Below are 27,818 nucleotides of genomic sequence, written 5' to 3' on the forward strand. Positions count from 1 at the left end.
ATGAAGCCACTAACAGTCTCATGATACCAAGAACCCTGTGTTTAAAGCAGTCTGGCATCCTCATTAAAAGTATAGACTTTAAAGTGAGACAATGAAGAGTAGATCCTGGCTCCACTATTAACTAGCTGTGAGGCCATGAAAATGCTCTGCACACTCCCTCTGCCTCAGAAACTGAAGATATGATATTAGTATGATGATATGAAACTCACAGGATTGTCAGCAATTTAAATATATGTGCTTTTAGGATGAAATTAGCAAATGTATATAACTTGTTTATTAGTATACCACCATCCACATACTAAACTCCCTCAAAATACTATCAGTTATTGTTTTATTTATTTAATTTAGAAACCTTTTATTGATCCTTTGTAAGTATGAGACACTCCTAGTGATAGGAGATACAGTGAGTGGATCAGCAAACAGTCATGGACCTGGCCTGTCTCAAGCTAAAAGTCTTATTTTAATCAAATAATAATACAAATGATATAATTATGAACTTCAGTAAGCATAATGGAAAAAACATGCAGAGAACAATAACTCTGGGATCGTATATTGATCTAGTTTGGTGATGGTCACAGGAGACTCTTGGGAGAGACATGAAGGAGGTATAGAAATTGCTGAGGTAATGGAGGGAAGGAGAGGGGAACATGCCAGGCAGGTAGAACATCTTGTGCAAAGATTCTGAAGCAGGAGGAAGAAAGGTGTATTTATGAAACTGAATGAAAGCCAAGGTTGTTAGAGGTGGAGGAAGTGGCAGAGCCAGAATGTTCAGAATCTTTTAGGACATAGTAAAGAGCCGACATTATTTTAAGAACATCAGGAAACCATTGAATAAGAAAATGTATAAAAATACATTTTAAAAATATTATTGTGGCTGCTATTTAGAGATAAGATTGGAAGGGCAAGAAAACTATTTAGGAGACTAAGTTGTTTGTGTCAGTATAGGCGATAATTTTTTCTAGGGTCTACCATTAGATAGATGCTAGTTCCACAATAGCTGAACTGTGGAAGGAGCCCAGATGTCCATTGACAGATGAATGGATAAAGAAGATATGGTTATATACATACAATAAAATATTACTCAGCCATCAGAAATGATGAATACTTACATTTTACAGTGATGTGGATGGAACTAGAAGGTATTAGTCAATGAGTCAATCAGAGAAAGACAATTATCATATGGTTTTACTCATATGAGGAATATGAGAAACAGTAAAGAGGACCATAAAGAAAGGGAGGGAAAACTGAATGGGAAGAAATCAGAGAGGAAGACAAAGCATGAGAGACTCTTCTATGGGAAACAAACTGAGGGTTGCTAAAGGGATGGCTTGTGAGGGGATGCAGTAACTAGGTGATGGGCATTAAGGAAGGCACATGATGAGATGATCACTGGGTGTTATATGCAACTGATGAATTGTTATATGCAACTGATGAATTGTTGAACACTACCTCTGAAAATAATGATGTAGTATGTGTTGGCTAATTGAACTAAAAAAAAGAATAAAACTATAAAGATAGATGGGAGAATGACAGTTGCCTTTGAAGGGGTGGGTGGTTAACTAGAAACAGGTATCAGGAATCTTTCTGGGGTGACAATGCTCTATATCTTGACATTTGCTTTATATTAACATTTGCTAAATGCATTAAGCTATATACTTCAAAAGAAAACACTTTTATCTACATGAAAGGAAAAAAAGAGATAAATGTTATTTATTAAGACAAGAAACCCTGGCATAGGACATGTTTTGGCATATAGAACTTTGAGATGCTTGTTACCTAAGTGGAGGTCTCAATTAAGTAGCTAGGTTGCTTGATTTTGCCACATTTTGTTAACTCTAGATGCATACTTTCATATTTTAGTGTTGCCGAAATTAACCTATGTCTTATAATCAATGGTATGCCATAGTTAAATTTCTAGTCCTTTATATTTCTTAGTGCTATGTAAATTGATGGGTCCTTCAATATCTGTAAATCGTAGATCCAACAAAATATTGTTAATAATAATGACAAGGAAGAACACCATAACACCAATTAGTAGCCCACAAATGACCAATTAACAGAAACTTCTGATCACCATCCAGTAGGAACCACTGACCCATAGAGTATCTAAAATAATGTAGGAGTGATCAGAAAAGGCAATGGCTTCAAGACAACTGACCTTTCTTCCATCCACCCATAAGGAAGCAAGATGGAGGAAGAGACTGGAACTGCTATCATTATCTAAATAGGATAGAGGCTGTACCAGCATCTGTTAAATGAAGGTCATCATAATGATAGTAATAACTAATGTTTAAATAATACTGGCTATTGTCTAGGTGTTCTTCTAAAGACTAGATACTCTTCTAAAGACTTTACTTACATTAACCCTTGTAGTCTTCATAACAACACTATAATGTGGACAGTTTTACTATGATACTGAATTGGAATGAGGTTAGCTAACTTGCTTCAGGTCACACAGCTCATAAATGGCAGATCCAGATTCATACCCAGGAAGTTCAGCTCCACAGCCTCTGCTATAAACCACTGCTATCTCTAATGAAGACAATTAACTACTTGGTGACCTGGGAGCAATAGAGGAATTTCGTGTGGGCTTTTGCCACAGAACCAACCCTAGGATACATACATGGAAGATCTTCATAGTTTTACTGCACATACAGCTTGTGGAGGAAGAGGTACATAAGAACTCTTATTGTGAGTTCTTGAGAAGAGTATTACAACATCTGAATCCAATATGGCAGTATTGGCTCAGCAGTGCAGTGAAAGGAAGTTGCTCCATAAATAACAAAAATTATCAATATCAGCAACAGAAGTTAAATTCCTATTTTTATCTTGGGATGACATATGTAATAAAATAGAAAGAGAACACGTTTTATAAGCTATATGTTTTCTGAAATTAAAAATGTTTATCTGTAATCATCTTTGATATTATGAAGGAAGGTACAATCATTCAAAAATCATAATGCCTTGTTTGTATAAGATCCAAGCCTTCATTTCTGTTACCTGATGGCAAATGGTGACATTAGCAGGACTCTGATCTAGAAACCTTCAATATGAGTCTGCTGTTAGAATTAGCACCATGTCTTACTATCCTAGCAAGTGCAGCATTCCACTGACTTCATGTGTTTCTGCTTAGTCTTTAATCAGTATATACCCGTAAGAAAAAGTGGCAGTTCTATGTTTACTGCCATAGAGAATTTAGTTTAAGGCATTTATTTTGCCTGAAATTGGAAACATTTGTTTTTATGCATAATACAGTACTTTATTGAAACTAGTAAGCATAATCCTATCAAATAACATTACTAAACATCCTTTTTTAAACTAAAGGGATTAGAAAGATACAAATGTTGGGGAGGGAAGAAACCTCAAGTGTAATTCTATCTTTTCATGCTAAATAGCTGCAATTACTGCTAGTTTTTCTTACTTTAATTTTCTTTATGACTTCAAAGAAAGAAACTCTGATCTATCTTGTTTCCTTATCTTGTCCATCATGGAAAACTTCAGCATTGTATTTTATTTGCTGTGTGATTTCTCATGAGACAATGCTGTATCCCTAGCCTCCCTTACAACTCGGGAAGTCACACCCTGCCTGAGGAGCTCCCCTCTCAACTTCTGGAAGAAGTACGACTGAATGAAAAAAATAGAGCATGTTCATTCTTCAGCATTGCTTTATAATAGTTCCAGCTTCCTCTCTGCTCTTGACAGATGATGTTTGCGGGTGTTGACACAGATACCATGCATATAAAATAGGTGCTCCATGGAGGAATTTTGAACTCTCCCTTTTAAAAGGAGGCAGAAAAGTCTGTAATATGTGTATAACTGAAAGACACAATACATATTATTTATTATTTTCTGACTCTCATCATTTCTGTTATTATTGAAATAGTACTAGATGAAATTTTTAAAAGATTTTATTTATTTATTTATTTATTTGACAGAGAGAGATCACAAGTAGGCAGAGAGGCAGGCAGAGAGAGAGGGGAAGGAAGTAGGCTCCCTGCTGAGCAGAGAGCCTGATATGGGGCTCGATCCCAGGACCCTGGGATCATGACCTGAGCCGAGGGCAGAGGCTTTAACCCACTGAGCCACCCAGGCGCCCCTAGATGAAAATTGATAACACATTCATCTAGTACATAAAGACATGATGCCATATAAATGCTTTGTATATCTTATATCACCTAAATGTTAGGATTATCCTAGCAACAATTTTATGAGACAAATATTATCACCTGAAGGTAAACTGATTTGTCTAATATTTCACACCTTGTTAATGGTGATTTGAACATTAAGGCCCAGGTCTGTCTATATCAGCTGGGGTCCAAGTAGGAAATAGAAACTACACAGTAATTTGAGCAGGAAGAACTTAATGTAAAGAATTATTAATTATGATCTACTACAAGGGGTAAAAATAACTCTAAAAAATTGAGAAGTACACGTATAGGTAGTGGCAGGTACTCCTAGGTCTGAGGCAGAGCACCCAAGGAAAAGAATAAAAAGAATATTTTTTAAGATTTTTATTTACTTATTTATTTATTTGTCAGAGAGAGAGAGAGAGAGAGCGCGCGCTCAGGTGGGATTGGGGGTGGCAGGCAGAGTGAGCAGAGAGAGTAACAGGCTCTTCACTGAGCAAGGAGCCTGATGTAGAACTTGATCCCAGGACCCTGGGAACATGACCTGAGCTGAGGGCAGACACTTAACTGACTGAGCCACCCAGGTGTCCTGGAAAGAACAAATTTTAAAGAAGACCTTCTACCCCCACCCCACCCCCACCCCTATCCCCCATGGAAGCACATCTTGGAGAGGGCATAGCTCTAGCCCAGTGAATAGCTGAGAAGTTCACTGAGATAGCAGGCTAGAGGAACTCATAAGAAAGTCACTTTCTGGGGTTCTTGGGGAACTATCCATAGGGAGGTGTCACAATGTGGATAGTGGTGCACCATAAACTTGGTGAGAAGCTCCCAGTGTCTGTGTTGGTGGGGGGTGGTTCCAGGAGACACCCCCCAGAAATTGCCCTACACTGCTGGGTACTGTGCACTGTGAGAGCTAACAGAGAGAACTACCCAAAAACAGGAAGAGCCCTTTCATCGTCTAGTTCACTTTGTGGTTTTCTATGGAAGATGCTTAAAATTGTGCCTTATGGCGAAGAAGTGTTCTAGTCTTACAAGCAGGACAGTAAAAAGTGGATGAGGAGTGAGGTAATAGATTGATACCTGGCACACAGCCCACCAGCAAGTCTCCCTTCTTAATCATTTAAGCATTATGTCATACTGCTTTATACTTACTGTACCCAAAATATACTATTTAACAAAATAAAGGAATATAAGAAGAAAGGAAGGAAATCAGGAAAGAAAGGACGAAAATGTAACAGGGTTATAAATGAAGATTTACATCAGTATTTCTTTTTTCTCTGAAATGTTTCTAGATAGAGTCTCTTTGAATTCATTGCTCAGGAGATTGTTTTATTGAATTTTGGGCAATGGTTTATCAACCAAAAACTGAAGTTGCAGAGTGGAGGGGTCCATAACCAAAGATTTTTCACTCTGCAGTTCAAATCACTTTTGAATTCTCGTTTCTTCATTTACTAGTTAATACACTTTATGTTTGGTTGACAATGTTTTTTTTTTTAACAAATCAGAGTTTTCTTAGATAATCCAAAGCCTAATGCATCATTTATAGCTGCAAGATTTAGGCAAGTTCTTTAATTTCTCTGGGCCTCAAATTCTTTATATAAAATGGAAATAATAATAGGATATGCCTTATAGATGTTCTATGAAAATTACTGTATTACTGTTTAAAAGCCCTTGGAGGGGCACCTGGGTGGCTCAGTGGGTTGAAGCCTCTGCCTTCGGCTCGGGTCGTGGTCCCAGGGTCTTGGGATCGAGCCCCACATCGGGCTCTCTGCTTGGCGGGGAGCCTGCTTCTTCCTCTCTCTCTGCCTGCCTCTCTGCCTACTTGTGATCTCTGTCTGTCAAGTAAATAGATAAAATCTTTAAAAAAAAAAAGCCCTTGGAAAAATTCCTTGTATATAGTAAGTGGTATATAAGTATTTGTATACATATCATTATATTTTCGTACAGATCATAACCTAGAAATATTAATTCAGTCATTCCACTTTGGGGAACTCTATGTTGAGTCAATATTTTTGTCAGATTAATCTGATTTCATTGTTTAATGGCAATTAAAAAATATATATGGTCATGTTATGTATAATATGGATGATGTTCATTGGCTACCCTACTTTTTACTGTACCTATTAACTATACTTTAAACTTAAAGTGTTTGAAGATGATATTTGTAAAATCCTTACTCCTTAATTTTTGCTAGGAATTATCTGAAAAATAAGATTGTTGGTGAAGTACCTTGGGCCAAAAAACCCCCCACACTATCAACACAGCCATTAGCATTTGAATTAGTAAATAGTTTTAATTTACCTCACTTACAAGAAACACATTAGATAACAATGTCTAAAATTTAAAAATTTTTTAATATTCTTTTTTTTACAGACCATGAGAAATATTCTGAACTCATCAAGAAGTACAATGCAATTGAAATGTTATTTACGCTCTATCCTCCTCAAGGTGCCCACATGCATAATAATATACGACTTAGGTCAACTTGGCTGAGACCCATAGTAAATGGGGAAGAAGGATACAGATATATAGGTAAGATGCTGAATCTTATTATTTCTTTTTATAATATAGAAGAAATGACCTTTAATCTTAGGAAGCAGACTGAGGGTTGCTGGAGGGGTTGGGGGTGGGAGGGATAGGGTGGCTGGGTGATGGACATTGGGGAGGGTATATGCTATGGTGAGTGCTGTGAATTGTGTAAGACTGATGAATCACAGACCTGTACCTCTGAAACAAATAATACATCACATGTTAATTTAAAAAACTTAAAAAGAAAGAAGAAATGATCCTTTTTAGAACTCTTATTTGTCACTTAGATAATATAGGGTAATACATAGGCCCTATAGAATATACATTTCAGTTGTTAAGTATTATGCCTGCAGCTTAAAAAGTGGTTATTTTATACTTTGGTGCCTCCTCGAGAATAGTGGAAACATACTGTGTTTTTTTATTCACCTGATGATGGACATTTGTGTTACTTTCAAAAACATGATAATATAAGGAAAGTTCCCATGAACATTCCTGCACAAATCTGTGTCTAGACTGTTTTCTAAAGTAGTTCAGTTATTTCATACTCCCCATCAGCAGAGATATGAGAGTTGCATTCACTCCACAGCTATATCAGTACTTGGTTTAATGAGTTTTTCTAGTTTTAGTCTTTCTAATAGATATGTATTGGTATTCCATTGTGGTTTTCATTTACATTTTTCTAGTAGATGATGTTTTCATGTATTTGTCATTGTATGTCATTGCTGGTGAAGTATCTGTTCAAATCTTGACCATTTTTTAATATATTTTTTTATTTGTCAGTGTTAAAAAGTCTGTTAGATATTCTGAATAGAAATCCTTTAACATATTCTTTAAAAATACTTTCTCCTAGTTTGTGTCTTGTCTTTTCTGTCCTTTTATAATGCCTTTTGAAGAGAGGTTTTTAATTTTGATGAAGTCTAGTTTACCCTCGTATTTTTAAATTTATTAATATATAATGTATTATTTGTTTCAGGGGTACAGGTCTATGAATCATCAGTCTTACACAGTTAAAAGCACTCACCATAGCATATACCTCCCCAGTCCATCACTCAGCCACCCTATCCCTTCCACCCCCCTCCAGCAACCTTCAGTTTGTTTCCTGAGATTAAGAGTCTCTTATGGTTTGTCTCCCTCCCCAATCCCATCTTGTTTGATTTTTCCCTCCTTTCCCCCCACCCGCCCTCCCTTTCAAATTCCTCATATCTGAGAGACCATATAATAATTGTCTTTCTCTGATTGACTTTTTTTACTTAGCATAATACCCTCAAATTCTACCCACATCATTGCAAATGGCAAGATTTGTGTTATTTTTTTGATAGCTTCATAGTATTCCTATATATATATATATATATATATATATATATATATATATATATACACACACACCACATCTTCTTTATCCATTCATCTATTGATGGACATCAAGACTCTTTCCATAGCTTGGCTATTGTGGACATTGCTGCTATGAACATTGGGGTGCACATGCCCCTTCAGATCACTACATTTATATCTTTAGGGTATACCCAGTAGTTGATTGCTGGGTTGTAGGACAGCTCTATTTTCAACTTTTTGAAAGTTCCTTTTTGAGGAACCTCCGTACTGTTTTCCAGAGTGGCTGCACTAGCTTGCCTTCCCACTAACAATGTAGGAGGGTTCCCCTTTCTCTGCATCCTCACCAACACCTAACATTTCCAACTGGCTAAAATTAACCAGCTAAAATTAACTGGCGTGAGGTGATATCTCACTGTGGCTTTTGCACAGCAAAGGAAACAGTCAACAAAAAAACAAACAAACAAACAAACAAAAACAACAGAATGAGAAAAGATATTTGCAAATGACATATCAGTTAAAGGGCTAGCATCCAAAATCTATAAAGAACTTATCACATTCAACACCCAAAGAACAAATGATCCAATCAAGAACCCTATGACCCAGCAATTGCACTACTGGGTATTTACCCTAAAGATACAAACATAGTGATCCGAAGGGGCACGTGTACCCGAATGTTTATAGCAGCAATGTCTACAATAGCCAGACTATGGAAAGAACCTAGATGTCCATCAACAGATGAATGGATCAAGAAGATGTGGTATATATACACAATGGAATACTATGCAGCCATCAAAAGAAATGAAATCTTGCCATTTGCGACGACGTGGATGGAACTAGAGCGTATCATGCTTAGTGAAATAAGTCAATCGGAGAAAGACAACTATCATATGATCTCCCTGATATGAGGACATGGAGAAGCAACATGGGGGGGTAGGGGGATAGGAGAAGAATAAATGAAACAAGATGGGATTGGGAGGGAGACAAACCATAAATGACTCTTAATCTCACAAAACAAACTGGGGGTTGCTGGGGGGAGGTGGGATTGGGGGAGGGGGAGCGGGCTATGGACATTGGGGAGGGGAGGCGAACCATAAGAGACTATGGACTCTGAAAAACAACCTGAGGGTTTTGAAGGGTCAGGGGTGGGAGGTTGGGGGAACAGGTGGTGGGTGATGGGGAGGGCACGTTTTGCATAGAGCACTGGGTGTTGTGCAAAAAGAATGAATACTGTTACGCTGAAAAAATTAATAAAAAGGGAAAAAAAAAAAAAAAAAGAAATGGGCAGAAGACATGAACAGACGTTTCTGCAAAAAAGACACCCAAATGGCCAAGAGACACATGAAAAAGTGCTCAACATCACTCAGCATCAGGGAGATACCCTTGTATTCTTTATGTTTTTATTGTGATAGCCAAGATATATTGGTCAGACTTCTAGTCACAAGGTTTTCTTCTAGAAATTTTATACTTTTGGGTTTTGTATATCAGTATAAATCCCGAGTTATTCTTTTTATTGGCTTTTTGTTTTGTTTTTGTTTTTGTACTTGGTTTTTGTATTTTTTTTGTTTTTTTTAATTTAGTATGTTGATATCCAGATGTGCTACTGCTATTTGTTGAAAAGACTCTTCTTCTATGAATTAACTTTGTATTTTGGCAAAACCAAATAGACTAAGAAGATATACAGATTGTGAATAAGCACATGAAAAGATGATCAACATCATTAGTCATTAGGGAAATATAAATTAAAGCTACAATGGAAATATTCACCAATTAGAAAGACTAAAATAAAATTTGAAAATATGACAGCACCAAGTCTGGCAAGGATGGAGAGCAACTAAAACACTCATTCATTACTGGTAGAAATGCAAAATGATGCAATCAATTTCTAAATATTTTGGTGCTTTCTTATAAAGTTAAGTTACTCTAACCATAGACCCAGCCACCTTACTCTGTGTAATTACCCAAGAGAAATGAAATTGTTTGTTGACCAAAAACTTATGTATAAGTGTATATAGTTGCTTTAGTTCTAATTGCCAAAAGCTGGGGGTGCCTGGGTGGCTCAGTGAGTTAAAGCCTCTGCCTTCGGCTCAGGTCATGATCCCAGGGTCCTGGAATCGAGCCCCGCATCAGGCTCTCTGCTCAGCAAGGAGCCTGCCTCCCCTGCTCTCTCTGCCTGCTTCTCTGCCTACTTGTGATCTCTATCTGTCAAATAGATAAATAAAATCTTTAATAAAAGAAAGGGTTAATTGCCAAAAGCTGGAAACAACATATTCTTCAACTGGTGAGTAGATAAACAAAATTTGTTACATGTACACAGTGAAGTATTTCCAGCTATAAGATGGATTGAACTTTTGACACACACAACAACAATTTCAGATGCATCATGTTAAGTGAAAGAAGCTAATTCACAGGTTATATATAGATTCTATTTAAATGACATTTTGGAAAGAGCAAAACTATAAGGACAGATCAGTCCAGTGATTTGCAGGGCTTATAGCTTGTAGGAGGGTTTGGTTACAAAAAGGCAGCATGAGGGACTTCATAGAGTGATGGAATTATTCTGTTTCTTGATCATGATAGTGGTTACATGACTCTAAAAATTAGTTGAAATGAACCGTATACCAAAAGAGTGAATTTTACTGTAAGTAAAATTTTAGAAATAAACACAAGATAAAAAGAGAAAAGAATTTATATGAATGGCAAACAAGTCCAGATAAGATGTGCATCATTATTACTCATAGGGGAATGTAAATTAAACACAATGGAATAAGCACTTACTATAATGGCTAAAATTAAAAACTGAACACACCAAGTGCTGATAGGGATGGTTGGCAACTTTAACACTAATATTCTGCCAGTGAAAATGTAAAATGGTCAAAATGTTTTACAAAATAGTTTGATATTTTCTTTTTTTAATAATAATGGATTTATAGTTTATTGAAATGATATAAATTCCATAATTTGAAATAAATCAATACATAAAAATATGAAGAAAAAGAGCAACAAATCACTATACACACCTAAACACAAATGTGCCAAATTCCAGGTATACCTCACATATACAGAGAGAAATGAGATATAGTGAGAGAAAGGAGATTTGTCAAAGTAACTTTATAACAATGGAATATTTTTTTTTAATTTTTAATTTTAAAAATTTCTATTCAATGTACCAGAATTTATTGTTTATGCACCACACCCAGTTTGATATTTTCTTAAAAATTTAAATGTGTATCTCTTTTATGATCCCACCATACCACTCCTTGATATTTAACCAAGGCAAAAGAAAGTATAAATCCATATAAAGACTTGTCCATGAATATTCATAGATCCATTTTTAAATAAAAGACTCAAACTAGAAACAACCCAAATGCCTATCTACAGGTGAAATGATAAACAAATTGTGATATACCCTTGCAGAATACTTCTTACTCAGCAATATAAAAGAACAAACTATTGACAGTTTTGAAACAGGTAACAACATGGCTGAATCTCAAAAGAGTATGCTGAATGAAAGAAATCAGACAAAATAAAAAAGAGGTCAAGAGTATGATTACATTTATATAAAAGTCTAGAAAATGCAAACTAAATCTTATGAGAGAAGCAAATCTGTGTATACCTGAGATGGGGGGAGAGGAAGTGAAATGTGGTGGGTTATGAAATTTTGGGGTGATAGGAAAGTTTATTATTGTCACTGTGCTGATGGTTTCATGTAAGTAAGTCTATGCCAAAATTCATCAAATTGTACACTTTAAATATGTGCAGTTTCATTTATACTTCAATGAAGCTATAAAGGTAAACTTGAAAACATAAATTTAAAGAACCAAGATAGTGAAATTTGTATTTTGGTAATATTTTTGCGAAATGATATCTCTTTAAGTTTTAAAACCAGCAGTTTAGAACTTATCTAAGGAAAGCCACAGATTTACTGCAGTCTCATGGGGCTAGTGCATATAATGGCATTTAAGTGCTGTTTTCTGACAGGAAGCATAGAGGAAGAAGAGGAGGGAAAGAGAAGGAAAATTATGAAAAAGATAATTGAGAGTTTTAGGCTCTATAAGATCAATCAAGACCCTGGTTGTGATCTATTTTCTCTTTGCTATTTTCCACCTGAACATTACCACAGTGTGACCCATATCATTCTAAAAGATTTGTGTTCATTGTTTATAGCCCATTTGTGAACACTTGGTACAAATAAAATAAACATAAAGGAAATATGCAAGAGGCACTATGTTGTAGGTTAAAGACTCCATCTTCTGAAGTTTTATGCTTATCTTTTCCCTTTTTCGTAAGTGACCAAGGTCTAGCATCTTTGTGAATTACAGTTGTTATTAAATTGATAGACAAAATATTTTGCAGCATTTGCCTTGAGAAAGATTAGTCTATTACAGGAGTGCTTTCTGAAACTCCGTATCTGCCCCACTAGAAACATTTTAGGGAAGATAGCTCTGAGAATTTATTTTGTGTCCCAACATTAATAATATTCCACAATGTAAGCACTCCTGTTTATTGATTTCACTCTGTAGATTTAGAGAAGTATCATCAGCAAGAACTGAGGAGTAGTTCATAGAATTACTGAATGCTCTATAAATGACATGAGTTGCTAACAAATTACGTAGTATTAGGACCATACATATTTTAAAAATATTCATTATATCCATGTTTTTACAACCTATAATTCATATTACAGTGGTTTGAATCTCATGTATTCAAATTGGTTAATATATACAAAGTATTTCTTCTGAATCATAATTTTATAATTTTAGATCAATGAAGTAAAAAAAAAAAGCGGCTTTACATTTTCCTCTAGGAACATATGTTTTGTCAAACTTATTTTCAGAAAATAAGTTTAACAAGCCTTTTAGAAGGCTTGTATCTTTTGTTACCTTTCCTTATGAGTTGTCTGTCCTTCAGTTCCCTGGTCTTAAAGACTGTCACAGATATACTGAACTTGTTTCTCACCTTCATTAAGTTTTTGTGTCTTTGGTGGATTTTCAACCTGGAAACTGTAGACTATATTAAGGAACTCCTGGAATTCCAATGGGAATACCTTAAAAGGAGTAGGTTAGCCATTATCTTTCAAGAAAATCATTTAGAGAATACAAATGAATGATTAAATTACTTTCTCAATCCAATGGTGCATTCTTAACTGGAACCATATTATTATATTAATGTAAGGTTTCTAATTAGTTCAGATCCTGAATAATGAGCAAAGACCTCTAGTTCTACTACTTCTTTTCCATATATCATTTCCAGCCCTTCATATAGTAAATTTTTCTTACCCTTATAACATATGGTTATTTAAGTTATGTAATTAATACTGGAACTACTTTCCTGTCCTAATCACTGTTTTGTTACCCATTATAAAATTACAAGATATCTTTTATGCTATTCAGTTTATTCCACTGCCTTCAGGCAAGATCTGATGTACATTAACCAAATGATAATCCCATCTTTAAAGACTCTGGCAATTACATAATTGTCCTTGACAGCCAGGTCTGTTTTTTTTTTATGATTATCTCTCTCAGAACTTTCTATTCTGCAACATAAGACTCTTTTCTTACACATTCTTCATTGAAGTTGTAACTTTTTCACTATCCACGAAATTAAGTCTATGTATAGATTAATACGAATCTATTTCAATAATAGGCCTTTAAAAATATTATTCCTCAGAAGTCCTCTTTCTAATCCTTAATGTCTTCTGACACTTCTCTGTAAACATTTCCCAGATTTTCTCCTTTCTTCTAAGTGATGGAACTCAGAAGATATGATAATCCAATATATCTAATTTATTGTGAATATAATCCAGCTTCTACATGTTCTGCTTAAATCTTTGCACTTGTTTTAAACCTTTAAAATACACATGTTGGGGGCACCTGGATGGCTGTTAAGCATCCAGCTCTTGGTTTTGGCTCAGGTCATGATCTCATGGGTCCTGGGATCAAGCCCTGTGTAGGGCTCCGCTCTCAGCAGGGAGTCTCCTTGAAGATTCTCTCCCTCTGTCACCACCCCCTGCTTTCTCTCTCCCCCTCAAATAAATAATCTTTAAAATATACATATCAGTATTTGTATTTCTGTCCATCATTAATCTTTCCTTTTTGGGGGGCCATATTTCCTTTAATTATTGATATGGATAGAATTTATTCTGCCTTCTTAAATTTGGTATCTTGATTATTCCTGATAATCCTTAACTTATTTAGGAATATAGACATTAATTTTTGAACCTGTTCTTTAGGGGTATACTATAAGATTAATTATTGAAAAATGAAAAACTCAAATCCTGATTTTAAGCGAGCTTCATATTCTTTATATGACTTATATATGTGCAAGTAGAGGAAATGGTCTATTATGGTTTGGATAAGTTTAAATGTACTCTGGTTAGTTCAATGCCTTGCTTAACCTATGGATTACCTGCTTGCTGAGGAGAATAATAACACTAAAATCTATATATTTTATTCAATTGGACTTATAAAGTTGTCTGGGTATATACCCATTGATCTCCCTTTTTACCAACTCTAAACTCCCAGCATCTCCACATTATGTTATTTAGTGTCCTTTTGTTTTTCTTTGTTAAGAGCAAATTATGTGACTCTACTTTCATAAGGGTATTTGCTGGTGGAAAAATAAAATTATATTTTATTTTTAGATGATGGTTCCATTGGTTAAAACTTTCAACATTTAATATACTCACAGCAATTATTCACAGAAAGATAAAAATGAATACTATATTGTATCTGGTGAAAGTCCTTCAACTGTGGGCAAGTTATTACAAATCCTTTAGAATGATGAATTGGGTCTTGCTCATTTAATGGAATGAATGTATTCTATGTGAATTCCATTTTTTCTTGGACTTCATTGATCAAATCAGAGATGTGTCTCTCATCCATCCAGTTTCATCAAGCAGGTTGGAAGTGTTTGAGAAAGAAATTAAGATGTGGAATCTGATCTATAAGCTAAAGGAAATATGAGTTGCATATTTACAATAATCTACCACTCAATACTTCTCAACCTTTTAAAATGAAAATTTTAGGATTATGTTTCTATATCTGAATTCTGCATCCATTTATTCAACAAGCATTAACTGAGTATCAACTATGTTCTTGACAATACAGCTTGAAAAATAACTTAAGCCTAATCCCTCCCCTAGAAGTGTTCACATTCTAGCAAATCCAAAGCACTATCAGAGTTTTGGCTCAGTCAGTCCCAGTGAGCACTTTTATTGGTATGTGGGGCAAACAAATAGCTACCAAATAAAAATCTTCCAAAAAAAAAAAAAAAAAGTCTTGGGAGAACATCTCAAAAATGACAATGGATGACAGCAACACTCAATATCTGAAATAAAAACTCCAAGCTCAGTTTGTTGTCCATCTAAGTTAAGGAGTATTATGCTGGTTAAACAGTCTTTCGGGGCAAAGCAGACTATTGCTATAATACAGGGTTTTGGGGAAGAGAGGTAGCTGGCCCCCAAGATGGACCCAATGATCCATGCTTTTGTGGAAATATACATACTGTATCAGGGTTGGTCTTTGTTATCAACAGAATACAAACAAAGTTACAGTATTTTACCTCTGAGGCTAGGTCACAAAAGTTTTTGTGGAAGTTTTTGTGGCTCCGGCCTTGCTCTCTCTTAGATAAGCTTCTCTGAGGAAAACCAGCTGCCATGTGATAGAGGTCTCAGCAGAACTGTTGAAGTAAGTCAAGTGGAGAAAGTCAATTATCATATGGTTTCACTTACTTGTGGAGCATAAGGAATAACATGAGGACATTGGAAGGAAAGGAATAGTGAACTGGGGTAAATCGGCGGGGGAGACAAAGCATGAGCAACTATGGACTCTGAGAAACAAACTAAGGGTTTGGGAAGGGAGAGGACTGGGGGGATGTGTTACCATGGTGGTGGGTATTAATGAGGGCATGTATTGAATGGAGCACTAGGTATGGTGCATAAACAATGAATCTTGGAACACTGAAAAAAAACAATTTTTTTTTTTAAATGAGAAAATACAACACACACATAGAAATAACTCAAAGAACTGTTGAGAGGTCTTTGTGCTAATAATGTGAAGGTATCTGCCTATAACCAGTGAAGAGTTGAGGTCTGTATGAGTAATGAAACATGTAAGAGGAGTCTCTACATGAGTCTTTCAGAGGACGGCAACCCCATGAGAGATCATGACCTAACCCACCTAGAAAATCCATTCCAATTCCTAAGTCTCAGAAACTATGTGAGAAAAATACTGTTTTAGGCTTTTAATTTGGGGATAATCTGTTACACAACATGCAAGTTAGTGATTAGTGGCTTTTAGCAGTGGAAGTGAAACGACATAAGATTTAGGGTATGGTCCCTCAGGAAAAAACAAGTTGTTGATTGACTAGCCTTCAAACTTGTGTTAATAGAGAGACTTTTGTTCATTAATTAGCTTTCAAAAGTAGGATCTCTCACCTATTGGTTGGTTTTCAGAAGTATGTTTCCAGAATTGAGCTACCACTGGTTGATTAAACAGGTTTAAAACTTGTTCTGAGCATTATTTATCACAATTATAATTGATTGGTTAAAGAAGCTTAAAAAGTAAGTTGTAGTTTTAATTTATTACTATAGCTGTAAAACTCTTAAGCTTTTCTTAAGAGTATGAAGAAATGTTATTCCCAGTAAATAAGCACATAAAGAAAACATTCAAGTTTTCTTGCTAATTGATACAAGCAATTAAGTATAATTGTGAGCCTAAGAAAAGGAAATGACATCTGGCAGTATGAAAGATGATTTTATAAAGAAGATGACATATGAGTTGTTCTTACAGCATGGATTACAGTTACTAAATAAAGAGTAGAAGATATTGCTATAGTCAATGGGAAGAGCATGTGACCTCCATGTTGTAGAAAGTTGTGGGAACTAACTGTTTTAGGTAGTCCCCCCTGCAACCTTCACTGAATGGAAAGTCATCAGAGAGGTAGAAAAACCATGAAAGACTCTGAACTATAGTAAATAAACTGGGGTTGCTAGAGGGGAAAGATGGAGGGATGGGATAACTGGTTTATGGGCATTGAGGAGGCCACATAATGTGATGAGCACGGGGTGTTATGTGCAACTGATGAATTATTGAATTCTACATCTGAAACTAATGAGGTATTGACTAACGGAGTTTAAATTAAAAAAAAAAGAAATTCCCTCCCCCTTTTTAAAGTACTCTTTCACAACCTAACACAAGACTCTTTAAGACAGTGGTTTTATAAAGTCTGATAAATTGGTGACATACTATACAATGCCAGTTATAACAAAATAACCATTTGGAATTATATGCCCTTACACTGTTCAGATAGTATTAACATAGTTTATAACTACATTATACACACACACTATAATCTCTCCTCATATGTTAATGATTATTTTAGGTAATACATATTTTAAATATATAAGTAATATGTAAAATTAGAGATTAGAGTAACTTCTGTTAAAGAGTATTTTAGGTAATAAATTCAACTTCAAAATTCAATAAAGAATTTGACTTATTTCACTAAGCATGATACGCTCTAGTTCCATCCACCTCGTCGCAAATGGCAAGATTTCATTTCTTTTGATGGCTGCATAGTATTCCATTGTGTATATATACCACATCTTCTTGATCCATTCATCTGTTGATGGACATCTAGGTTCTTTCCATAGTCTGGCTATTGTAGACATTGCTGCTATAAACATTCGGGTACACGTGCCCCTTCGGATCACTATGTTTGTATCTTTAGGGTAAATACCCAGTAGTGCAATTGCTGGGTCATAGGGTAGTTCTATTTTCAACATTTTGAGGAACCTCCATGCTGTTTTCCAGAGTGGTTGGACCAGCTTGCATTCCCACCAACAGTGGAGGAGGGTTCCCCTTTCTCCACATCCTCTCCAGCATCTGTCATTTCCTGACTTGTTAATTTTAGCCATTCTGACTGGTGTGAGGTGATATCTCATTGTGGTTTTGATTTGTATTTCCCTGATGCCGAGTGACGTGGAGCACTTTTTCATGTGTCTGTTGGCCATCTGGATGTCTTCTTTGCAGAAATGTCTGTTCATTTCCTCTGCCCATTTCTTGATTGGATTGTTTGTTCTTTGGGTGTTGAGTTTGCTAAGTTCCTTATAGATTTTGAAACTTTGCATAAAAGTGTCCCTGGATAGTCAAAATTGATATAACAAAGGGAATATATTAAAGCTCACAGGAGAGAGACTCACTCAATGCCCATTTGCTCTTACTTCAGACACCAGAGAAACCACATTCTTGTTCATGAGAATTTCTCCCAGAGTAATAGATCTCCGCTTTGTTAGACCTTCATTAGATGCCATATAGGTTGAACCTCAAGATGAGTACCCACTAAGACAATAATTAAATTGTCATAAGTCAAAGACAAAATTAAAAAGGGTTAAGAGCAACAGAGAAAAGAGAGAATTTGCACAAAAGAAGTTTCTTCCCCTCCTCCTCACAAGATATTTGCAGGTTTCTTAACAGAAACTTTAGGCTGAGAGAGAATGGAATGATTCAAAATATTGAAAGAAAAATATCTGTCAAGAATTCTATACTTGATAAAGCAGTACTTCAGAAACAAAAGAGGGATAAAGACTTTCCCAAAGAAGCAAAACCTGAGGGAGCTCATTACCACCAAACCTGAGAATTCTTTGAGTGGAATTAAAGGGAATTCTTTGAGTGGAAGTAAAAGAATGATAATTAATGTAAAAAATCATAAAATGGTAGGGTAAATCTCAGTGGCAATGGTAAACATATAGTCATATTTAGATTCTGTAATATGGTAATAGTGGTGTATAATTCAATTAAAACTTCAGCTTAAAAATTAAAAACAAAACAAAAATAGAAAACCTGGAAGAAATGGATAAATTCTTAGAAAGACACAACTTTGTAAGACTGAATCACAAATAGGAAATCTGAATAGACTGATTACAAGTAATTAAATTAAATCAGTAATGTAAAAGCTCATAAAAACAAAAGACCAGGACCAGATGGCTTCATAAATGAATTCTTCCAAACATTTAAAGAAAAGTTAGTAACTACCCTCAAATTATTGAAGAGGAATATTTCCAAACTCATTTTATGAGGCCAGCATTACCCTGATAACAAAACTAGACAACGACACCACAAAAAGGAGAGGGGAGGTGAGAGACAGAGAGAAGAGTAAAGAAAAAAATTACAGACAAATATCCCTGAAGAACACAGATGCAAAAATCCTCAATGAAATATTAGCAAACCAAAGTAAACAATAGACCAAATGGATCATTCAACATGAGCAAGTGGGATTTATTCTAGGGATGCAAGAATGGTTCAACTTCCACAGATCAATCAATGTGATACACTACATTAACAAAACAATGGGTGGCTCAGTCTGTTAAGCATCTACCTTCTGCTCGGGTTGTGACCCCAGTGTCCAGAGATCGAGTCCCGTGTGTCAAGCTCCTTGCTCAGTGAGGAGCCTGCTTCTTCTCTGCTTGCCATGCCCCCTGCTTGTGCAGTCTCTCTCTCTCTCTCTCTTTCTCTAACAAATAAATTATAAAATCTTTAAAAAAAACAAAAAGTGAAAATCATATTGTCTCAATAGATGCAGAATAAGCATGTTGCAAAATTCAAAACACATGTAAGATAAAAATTTTCACAGCATGTATAGAAGGAAAATAACGTAAGAAGGTCATATAGGACAGACTCACAGCTAACATAATATTTAGTAGTAAAAAACTTAAAGCTTTTCTCCTAGATCAGCAACTTCACACAGATGCCTACACTTGCCACTTATATTCAACACAATATTAGAAGTCCTTGCCAGAGCAAGTAGACAAGAAAAAGAAATTTAAGGGACCCAAATTGGAAAAGAAGAAGTAAAACTCACTATTGGCAGATGACATTACAATATATAGAAAATGTAATGATTCCACCAGAAAACTATTTGATTGATAAATGAACTCACTAAAGTTGTAGGACACAATGTTAACATAGGAAATATGTTTTAACTTATTTTAAGTTAAAAATCAGAGGCACCTGGGTGGCTCAGTGGGTTAAATCTCTGCCTTTGGCTCAGGTCATGATCTCAAGGTCCTGGGATCTAGCCCTGCATCAGACTCTCTGCTCAGCAGGAAGCCTGCTTCCCCCTCTCTCTATCTCTGCCTACCTCTCTACCTACTTGTGATATCTGTCAAATAAATAAATAAAATTAAAAAAAATAAAATTAAAAAGCAGTTGCATTTCTATACACTAATAATAAACTACCAGAGAAAGAAATTAAGAAAACAATTCCGTTTGTAACTGCATCCAAAAGAATAAAATACCTGGGAATAAATTTAACCAAGGAGGTGAAAAAGGTGCACTCAGAAAACTCCAAATTGTTGATGAAAGAAATCAAAGACAACATAAATAAATAGAAAGATATTCAATGCTTATGGATTGGAAGAATTAATAGTGATAAAATGTTCATACTGCCCAAAGAAATCTTCAGATTCAATGCAATCTCCATCAAATACCAGTGCAATTTTTACAGCACTAGAGCAGAGAATCCCAAAATTTGTATGGAACTACAAAAGACCCCAAATAGACAAAGTAATGTTGAGAAAGAAGAACAAAGCTCAAGGTAAAACACTCCTGAATTTCAAACAGCACTACAAATCTATCTTAATCAAAATGGTATGGTTCTGGCATGAAAACAGATGCATACTTCAATGGAATAGAATAGAGGGCTCAAAAATAAACCAATGCATTAATAGTCAATTAACCTATGGCAATAATGGAAAGAATATACAATGGAGAAAAGACAGTCACTTCAATAACCTGTGTTAGGAAAACTGGAGAGCTACATGTAAAAGAATGAAACTGGACACTATCTTACACCACTTACAAAAATGAAATAAAAATGAGTTGAAAACTTGAATGTGGAACCCGAAGCCATAAAACTCCTAAAAGAAAACAGTCAGAGAGGAGGTGCATGGGAGGCTAAGTTAAATAGGTGATGGGGATTAAGGAGTACACTTGTGATGAGCACTGGGTGTTATATGGAAGTGCTGAATCACTACATTGTATACCTGAAAAAATAAAATAATGTACTATGTTAACTAACTGGAATTTAAATAAAAACTAAAAAAAAAAAAAAAGGAAGAACAAAGGAAACATCGGAAGTAAGCTCATTGACATTGGTTTTAGCAATATTTTTTTGGACCAGTCTCCTTAGGCAAGGGCCAAAATAAACAAATGGGATTACATCAAACTAAAAACCTTTTTCACAGCAAAGGAAGCCATCAGCAAGATGAAAGGCAACCTGCTTAACTATAGAAGATATTTGCAAATCATGTCTGATAAGGGTTAATATCCAAAATATATAAAGAATTTACACAACTTTATATGAAAAACAAAATAAATGACCTGATTGAAAACTGGACAGAGGACTTGAGTAGACATTTTTCCAAAAAAAAAACCAACCATACAACAGGCCAACAGGCACATGAAAAGATGCTCAACATCAAAAGATGCTCACTAATCATCAAAAATGCAAATGGGAAACCACAATGAGATATCAAATTATGCTTGACACATTGGCTATTATCAAAGAGACAAAAAGTAAGTATTGGTGACGTTGTGGAGAAAAGGAAAAGAAAACACTTGTGCACTGTTGGCGGGAATGCAAACTGGTACAGCCACTATGGAAAATAGTATGGATGTTCCTCAAAAAATTTAACATAGAATTACTCCACATACAAACAACCCAAGCATCTATGGATGGACAAATGGGTAAAGAAGTTAGTGTGTATATATATATATATATATATATATATATATATATATATATACATATATATATATATCTCCATACACATATACATATGTATATATGCATGTGTGTGTGTGTGTGTGTGTGTATCTGTAAAAAACAACTTCTACTATTTGTGACGACTTGGATGAACCTTGATGGATCTTGAAACATTATGCTAAAAGAAAAAAGTCATACAGAGAAAAATACTGTATGACCTCATTTATACGTGGAATCTAAAACAACAAAAGTCAAAGAACAAGAGATATGATTTCTTGTCACCATAGGCAAGGGGTGGGGGAAGGGGGAGCTGGAAGAATGTGATCAAAAGGCACAAACTTCCAATTAGAAGATAAATAACTACTGGGGATGTAATGTACAACATGATGACTATAGCTAATACAGGTATGTGATATATAGGAAATTTGTTAAGAGAGTAAATCCTTAGAGTTCTCATTACAAGGAGAAAATTGTTTTCCTTTTCTTCTTTTACTGTGTTTATATCAGAAGATGGATACTAGCTAAACCTATTATCATAATCATTTCAAAATATATGGAAATCAATCCCTCATGCTGTTTGCCTTGAACATATATGTGATACATGTCAATTATTTATCAATAAAACCAGTAAAAAATAAATGTGATTTTCTTATATAAGGTTACAGGAGAACATTTAAAATTTGTGCAGGGCATTGGACATTTTTTTGTTGTACATACTGTGTTATTTGTTGAAGGGAGTAATGTATCCTGTGTTCCTACCCAATACAAGTCATTTTATCTCCTCCCAATAATTATGATAACCAATACCACATCCTCAAAGTTCCAAAATATTCCCTTAAGAGAGGTTTCATACTTGGTAAGATCCTGTGTGCTAAAAATAAATATATAAATAATTATATGCATGTGTGTGTATATACATGCATATATATATATATATATACATTCAGCTCTTGTTATATGTAATTTATAAAAGAAATCTATATATTATATATATTATATTTGAAAGCTGAAAAAGAATTATAATTTTAGTTTGTTGAGTGAGGGGTAAATGGGTTGAAGAGCTTAGCAGTTCGTGGTATCTACTGATTGTTATGATGGTAAAATTACATTTAATGTAACATTTATTCATTTCATACTCTTCATTTCTTTTAAAGATTTAGTCATTTATTTTAGAAAGATAGAACATGGGGTGGGGAGGGGAGAGAAAGGGGCAAAATCTCAAGCAGACTCCATGCTGAGCAGAGAGCCTGTTGTGGGACTCAATTTTATGACCCTAAAATCATGACCTGAGCCAAAACCAAGAGTTAGACACTTAGCTGACTGAAACATCCAGATGTCCCCATTTTGTACTGTTTAAATAAGACTAAGAACTATACGTTTTATGTAATTTTCTCATTTCATCTTTGTAATCTATTTAATGGTTGTTATTATTAAACTCATTTTACAGAGGAAACATTTCTTAGAAAGGCTAAATAAGTTTGTCTTAAATAATCCAGCTGCTGGAGAATGCCACCAGCATTTCAGCTCAGACATTCTAAACCTAAAGCAAGTACTTGCTACCTTACTATATACTGTCGTAAATGTGATTTATTTTGAATCATCAAGAAAATATTATCATTTTTTCTGAATTCAGGTGTATAATTGTCTTGAAATCATGTGTATAGATGTATGTATGATAGTAATTACAGTCTTGTAATTACTGCACATGTTGAAACAATGTAAAGTCCCAGTAATAGGGAAATGGTTAAATATACTGTGGTGCATGAATAAAATGGAGTTCTATATAACCATTAAAATTATGTTACTGGGTATTTACTTATAGGTAAATAAAAATACATTTTTATAGTGGAATGATGTGTATATTCACATGGTTGCATCAATTGAATATAAAAATACACAAATTTTAATCTTATAGTGTGTTAATCCAGTGAACTTTAACTATTCTAATATGCCTGATTTTTCTAATTTTTCTATTCTTTTACAAGTTTTACTCTACATTTCTTGTTTTAATAATAATAAAAAAATTGTTAGGGACTGGGAAAATTTCATTTTGAATTTCCATATGTAAGCTGTAGTCTTTATGAGACCTCTATACTATCTTTGCAACTTCCTAAGGCTTTCTAATAATTTATAAATTAAATTTTTTTAAATTAAAAACAAATTAAAAATAGAGCTACCCTATGACCCAGCAATTGCACTACTGGGTATTTACCCCAAAGATACAGATATAGTAAAAAGAAGGGCCATATGTACTTCAGTGTTCATAGCAGCCATCTCCACAATAGCCAAACTGTGGAAAGAGCTGAGAATGCCCTTCAACAGATGAATGGATAAAGATGATGTGGTTCATATACAAAATGGAATATTACTCAGTCATCAGAAAGGATGAATACCCAACTTCTGCATCAATATGGATGGAACTGGAGATTATGCTGAGTGAAATAAGTCAAGCAGAGTGAGTCAATTACCATATGGTTTCACTTACTTGCGGAACATAAGGAATAACATAGAGGACATTAGGAGAAGGAAAGGAAAAGTGAACAGGGAGAATCAGAAGGGGAGATGAACCATGAAAGATTGTGGTGTCTGAGAAACAAACTGAGGTTTCTAAAGGAAAGGGGGTGGGGGATGGGTGAGCCTGGTGGTGGGTATTAAGGAGGCACATATTGCATGGAGCACTGGGTGTTGTACATAAACAATGAATCTTGGAACACTGCATCAAAAACTAATGGTGACTATGGTGACTAACATGATACATTAAAAATTTTTAAAAAATAAAAAATTTGTCTATGTTTACATTGTTTTTCACTGATAAATTTATATCATTTTGATTTTGCTGTATTGAACTATAGTGAAAAGAATACTTGTTATATAAAAATAAAAATACAGCATTTCAGGGCGCCTGGGTGGCTCAGTGGGTTAAAGCCTCTGACTTCGGCTCAGGTCATGATCCCGGGGTTTCGGGATCGAACCCCACATCGGGCTCTCTGCTCGGCAGTGAGCCTGCTTCACCCCTCTCACTCTGCCTGCCTCTCTGCCTCCTTGTCATCTCTCTGTCAAATAAATAAATAAAATCTTTTAAAAAAATACAGCATTTCAAATAATGGAGAAATGAATGAAACCATTTTCTAATTTTATTTTACAAAACCATTTAAATTGGTTTTGCATTTAAAACTACATTTCAGGTGTGAAAATTAATACCTATTTGAAACATCTCTTCCTCTGATAGTTCATAAGCTTTTGAGAACGTACTCTATAATTATCCTGTCCCACACGAGAATGCTTAGCACGTAGTAGGCATTTATGCATTAACTTTTTGTTACATGAATCATATATAAACTATTACAGTAGCATTTAAGCTCTTGTTTTTCATGTTAAAGGTGAATACTTTTTTCCATCAGTATATTAAAACTACTTTTCTTTATTCTTTCCAGATTCCTTCAAAGATTACTATAACATGATATGCCTATACTATAGTGTGGCACAGTTCTTTAATATTTAAAATTTTTATTAATAAATAAAATATAATTTAACCATAATGGAGGCAAAAATCCAAGGTAGTAAGAGCATGTTCAGTCACTCCACAAATCTTTATTGAGCGCCTTGTGTTCAGTACTCTGTGATAGACATGAGGAGAATTGTAAATAAAACAGCCTTTGTCCTGTGTTTATGATTTAGGCTTGGGAAGTGACCAATACATAATTAACTACAGTAGAAGATATGAAGTGATAAGAGATGTAAAACAAGTGCTTATGTGTTCCCACTTGTTCTGCTAAGCAATCTCAAGAGGTTGGACATAGCAAGGGTTTTGCAAGAGAGGAGCATAAGCCCTGAAACAGGGACATGGGATGTCTTGAGAGAACTGTCAGGATGCCTTTTAAGTTATTCCATGCTCTCAGGGAGAGTGCCCTCAAATAAAGCACTGATAGTATGCTTAACTGGCCCTTCCAAAATAATCTACAATAGTGCACTTGTTTACTAAGGAGGAAGCATCACTCCATTACATTAGTGATCAACCATAGTGCCCTAGACATTGGTATTTTTATGTATGAAATAATATAAAGATGAATTACAGATAACTTGCAAAATTGTGAAAAAGGGAAACACAACTGAGAGTAATAATTATTTTGGCATATTTTATTCCAGTATTTTGTAAAACCACTTGTAACTAGAATATTTAAGCTCTGGAAGGGACATTACATGTCATTTTGCCAATTCCTCTTTCATTTTTACAGGGAGCCAGTTAGAAGGTATTGGAAAAAATCATTTGAATTGAGCAGAGAGCACAGAGGTTAAGTGGCTTGTTCAAGGTCATGACCTTAATTATAACTGTGATGATGATTCAGGTTCAGAGTCTCATCAGGTCCATTGCTGTCCACCCTCCCCCACCACATACACATGCTCCACAGATCATCCTGGCTTTTTATGAAAAGTACTTTTTTTAGACAAGTAAGTATTAACACACCTGTCTTTGTACTAGTCTTTAGTTTTCTCCCTGTTTTCCTCAAGCTTAAAAACTGGCTGCTAGTTTTGTCCTTTGAATATTTTTAAAGCAAAAACTGAAAGCAATACCCCTCATTCCTCTTTCTGCTCTGTCTGTCTTCAGAAAGGAGGTGAGACAAAGGCCTGGGGCTAGGGAAACCTGGCACTGCAAAAACTCTTGTTGCCTGTGGACACGTTGGGTTCCAATATTTCTGAAAGGCTCTGACCATGCAGTTTTGGCCTGTCATCTTGTTGTGCATGACTATTTTTAGCTCTGTTCCTTTCCTTTTCCAACTACACATATTAAATAGTAGGAAATAGAACTTCATCATGAAATCTCAAATGAAACAGAAACTGATCGTTATTAGATGTAAACTTTGTCTAAGCTGAAAATTATTTAATATCCCTAGGGTAGAATAATGACATTTTCCCCTAAGACTGAAGTATAATGAGTTAAAAATGTTTTCCAACAATACTTTGGAATTTTTATAATTGTCCTCTGTATTGTTTGACTGTCAGTTAAATTAGAACATTTGATAATTGTAGGGAGCTGATAAGACTTTCTATTAAAGGTATGTCATTATGTTAATCTCAGTTCAAATATAGTTTGCCTGAACCCTGTTTTGATTATATAATATTAGAATAAATTAACCCATTAAATAAGCTTACCCTGAAACATTTTAAATGCTTTAATGTTAACATTAGTTTAAACAAGTACGTAAATCATGTACTGAAACTATTGTTGTCTTTCCTTCTTAAAGTCTTTAAAATTTGAAGCAGATATTTCTACATAGATATAGACAATTTAGACTTAAAATTAACTGAGGAATACAATTTATTTAGCTTATAACTGCGTATTGTGGGAAAGTAGTGAGTGATGAATTTCAAAAAATGTAGAGGCTCCAAGGTTTCATTTGATATGCAAACACCTGCATACTGGAGTTATTTAATAAATACATTGGCATCTACTTATACAAAACACTTGTAATTTTATTTAAAAAAAAACAATCATTGTGGTATGTTGTAAATAATAGAGGTCTTTCAACAATTTTAGCCATACTTCCTTTATTCATGCATGGGAAGGACTCAGTGACCATGAGTACCACATATATGCTTTTAAACATTCACGTAACAATTATATACTGTCCATTTTTTGGTAGTCTGGCCTGCTTCCTTTTTTTTAGAGTCAGTTGGACAGATGTCTATGCAAAAAAAAATGAATGATACTAACTTACCTTATTTAAAGAAAGCCTCAAAACTTCATTTATTTGTTCATTCAATGAATATTCTGAAGTGCATGCTCTGGTACTATGTACTAGGAACCTGTGACAATGAAGAAACATAACAGGCTGAACACTGAGTGGATTTCTTTCTAGTCAATATGTATGTGGACTCTTAGGACCTCTGAACTAAAAGATATGTAAAGTACCTCATGTTTTGTCATCATAAAACATTTGTGCTTTTCATGATTACATATACTAGCCTCCTCCTTACAGTCTGTCTAACGGACAATTATAAGAGATTTTTTTTTTTCCCATTTTATTTATTTTTTCAGCGTAACAGTATTCATTCTTTTTGCACAAC

At 34.8% G+C, this 27,818-nt stretch overlaps 1 protein-coding gene across 1 annotated transcript in view; it reads left to right on the plus strand.

Moving 5' to 3' along the window:
• Window positions 1-27,818, plus strand: part of IQCM (IQ motif containing M) — a 306,849-nt gene that overhangs the window by 223,960 nt on the left and 55,071 nt on the right. The window contains exons 6-7 of the mRNA XM_045997420.1: window positions 3,975-3,985; window positions 6,509-6,659. Of these exons, the coding sequence (XP_045853376.1) occupies window positions 3,975-3,985; window positions 6,509-6,659 (162 nt within the window). The remainder of the gene's footprint in view (window positions 1-3,974; window positions 3,986-6,508; window positions 6,660-27,818) is intronic.

This window comes from Meles meles, chromosome 2 (assembly GCF_922984935.1).
Source record: "Meles meles chromosome 2, mMelMel3.1 paternal haplotype, whole genome shotgun sequence".
NCBI classification, from domain to species: Eukaryota; Metazoa; Chordata; class Mammalia; order Carnivora; family Mustelidae; genus Meles; species Meles meles.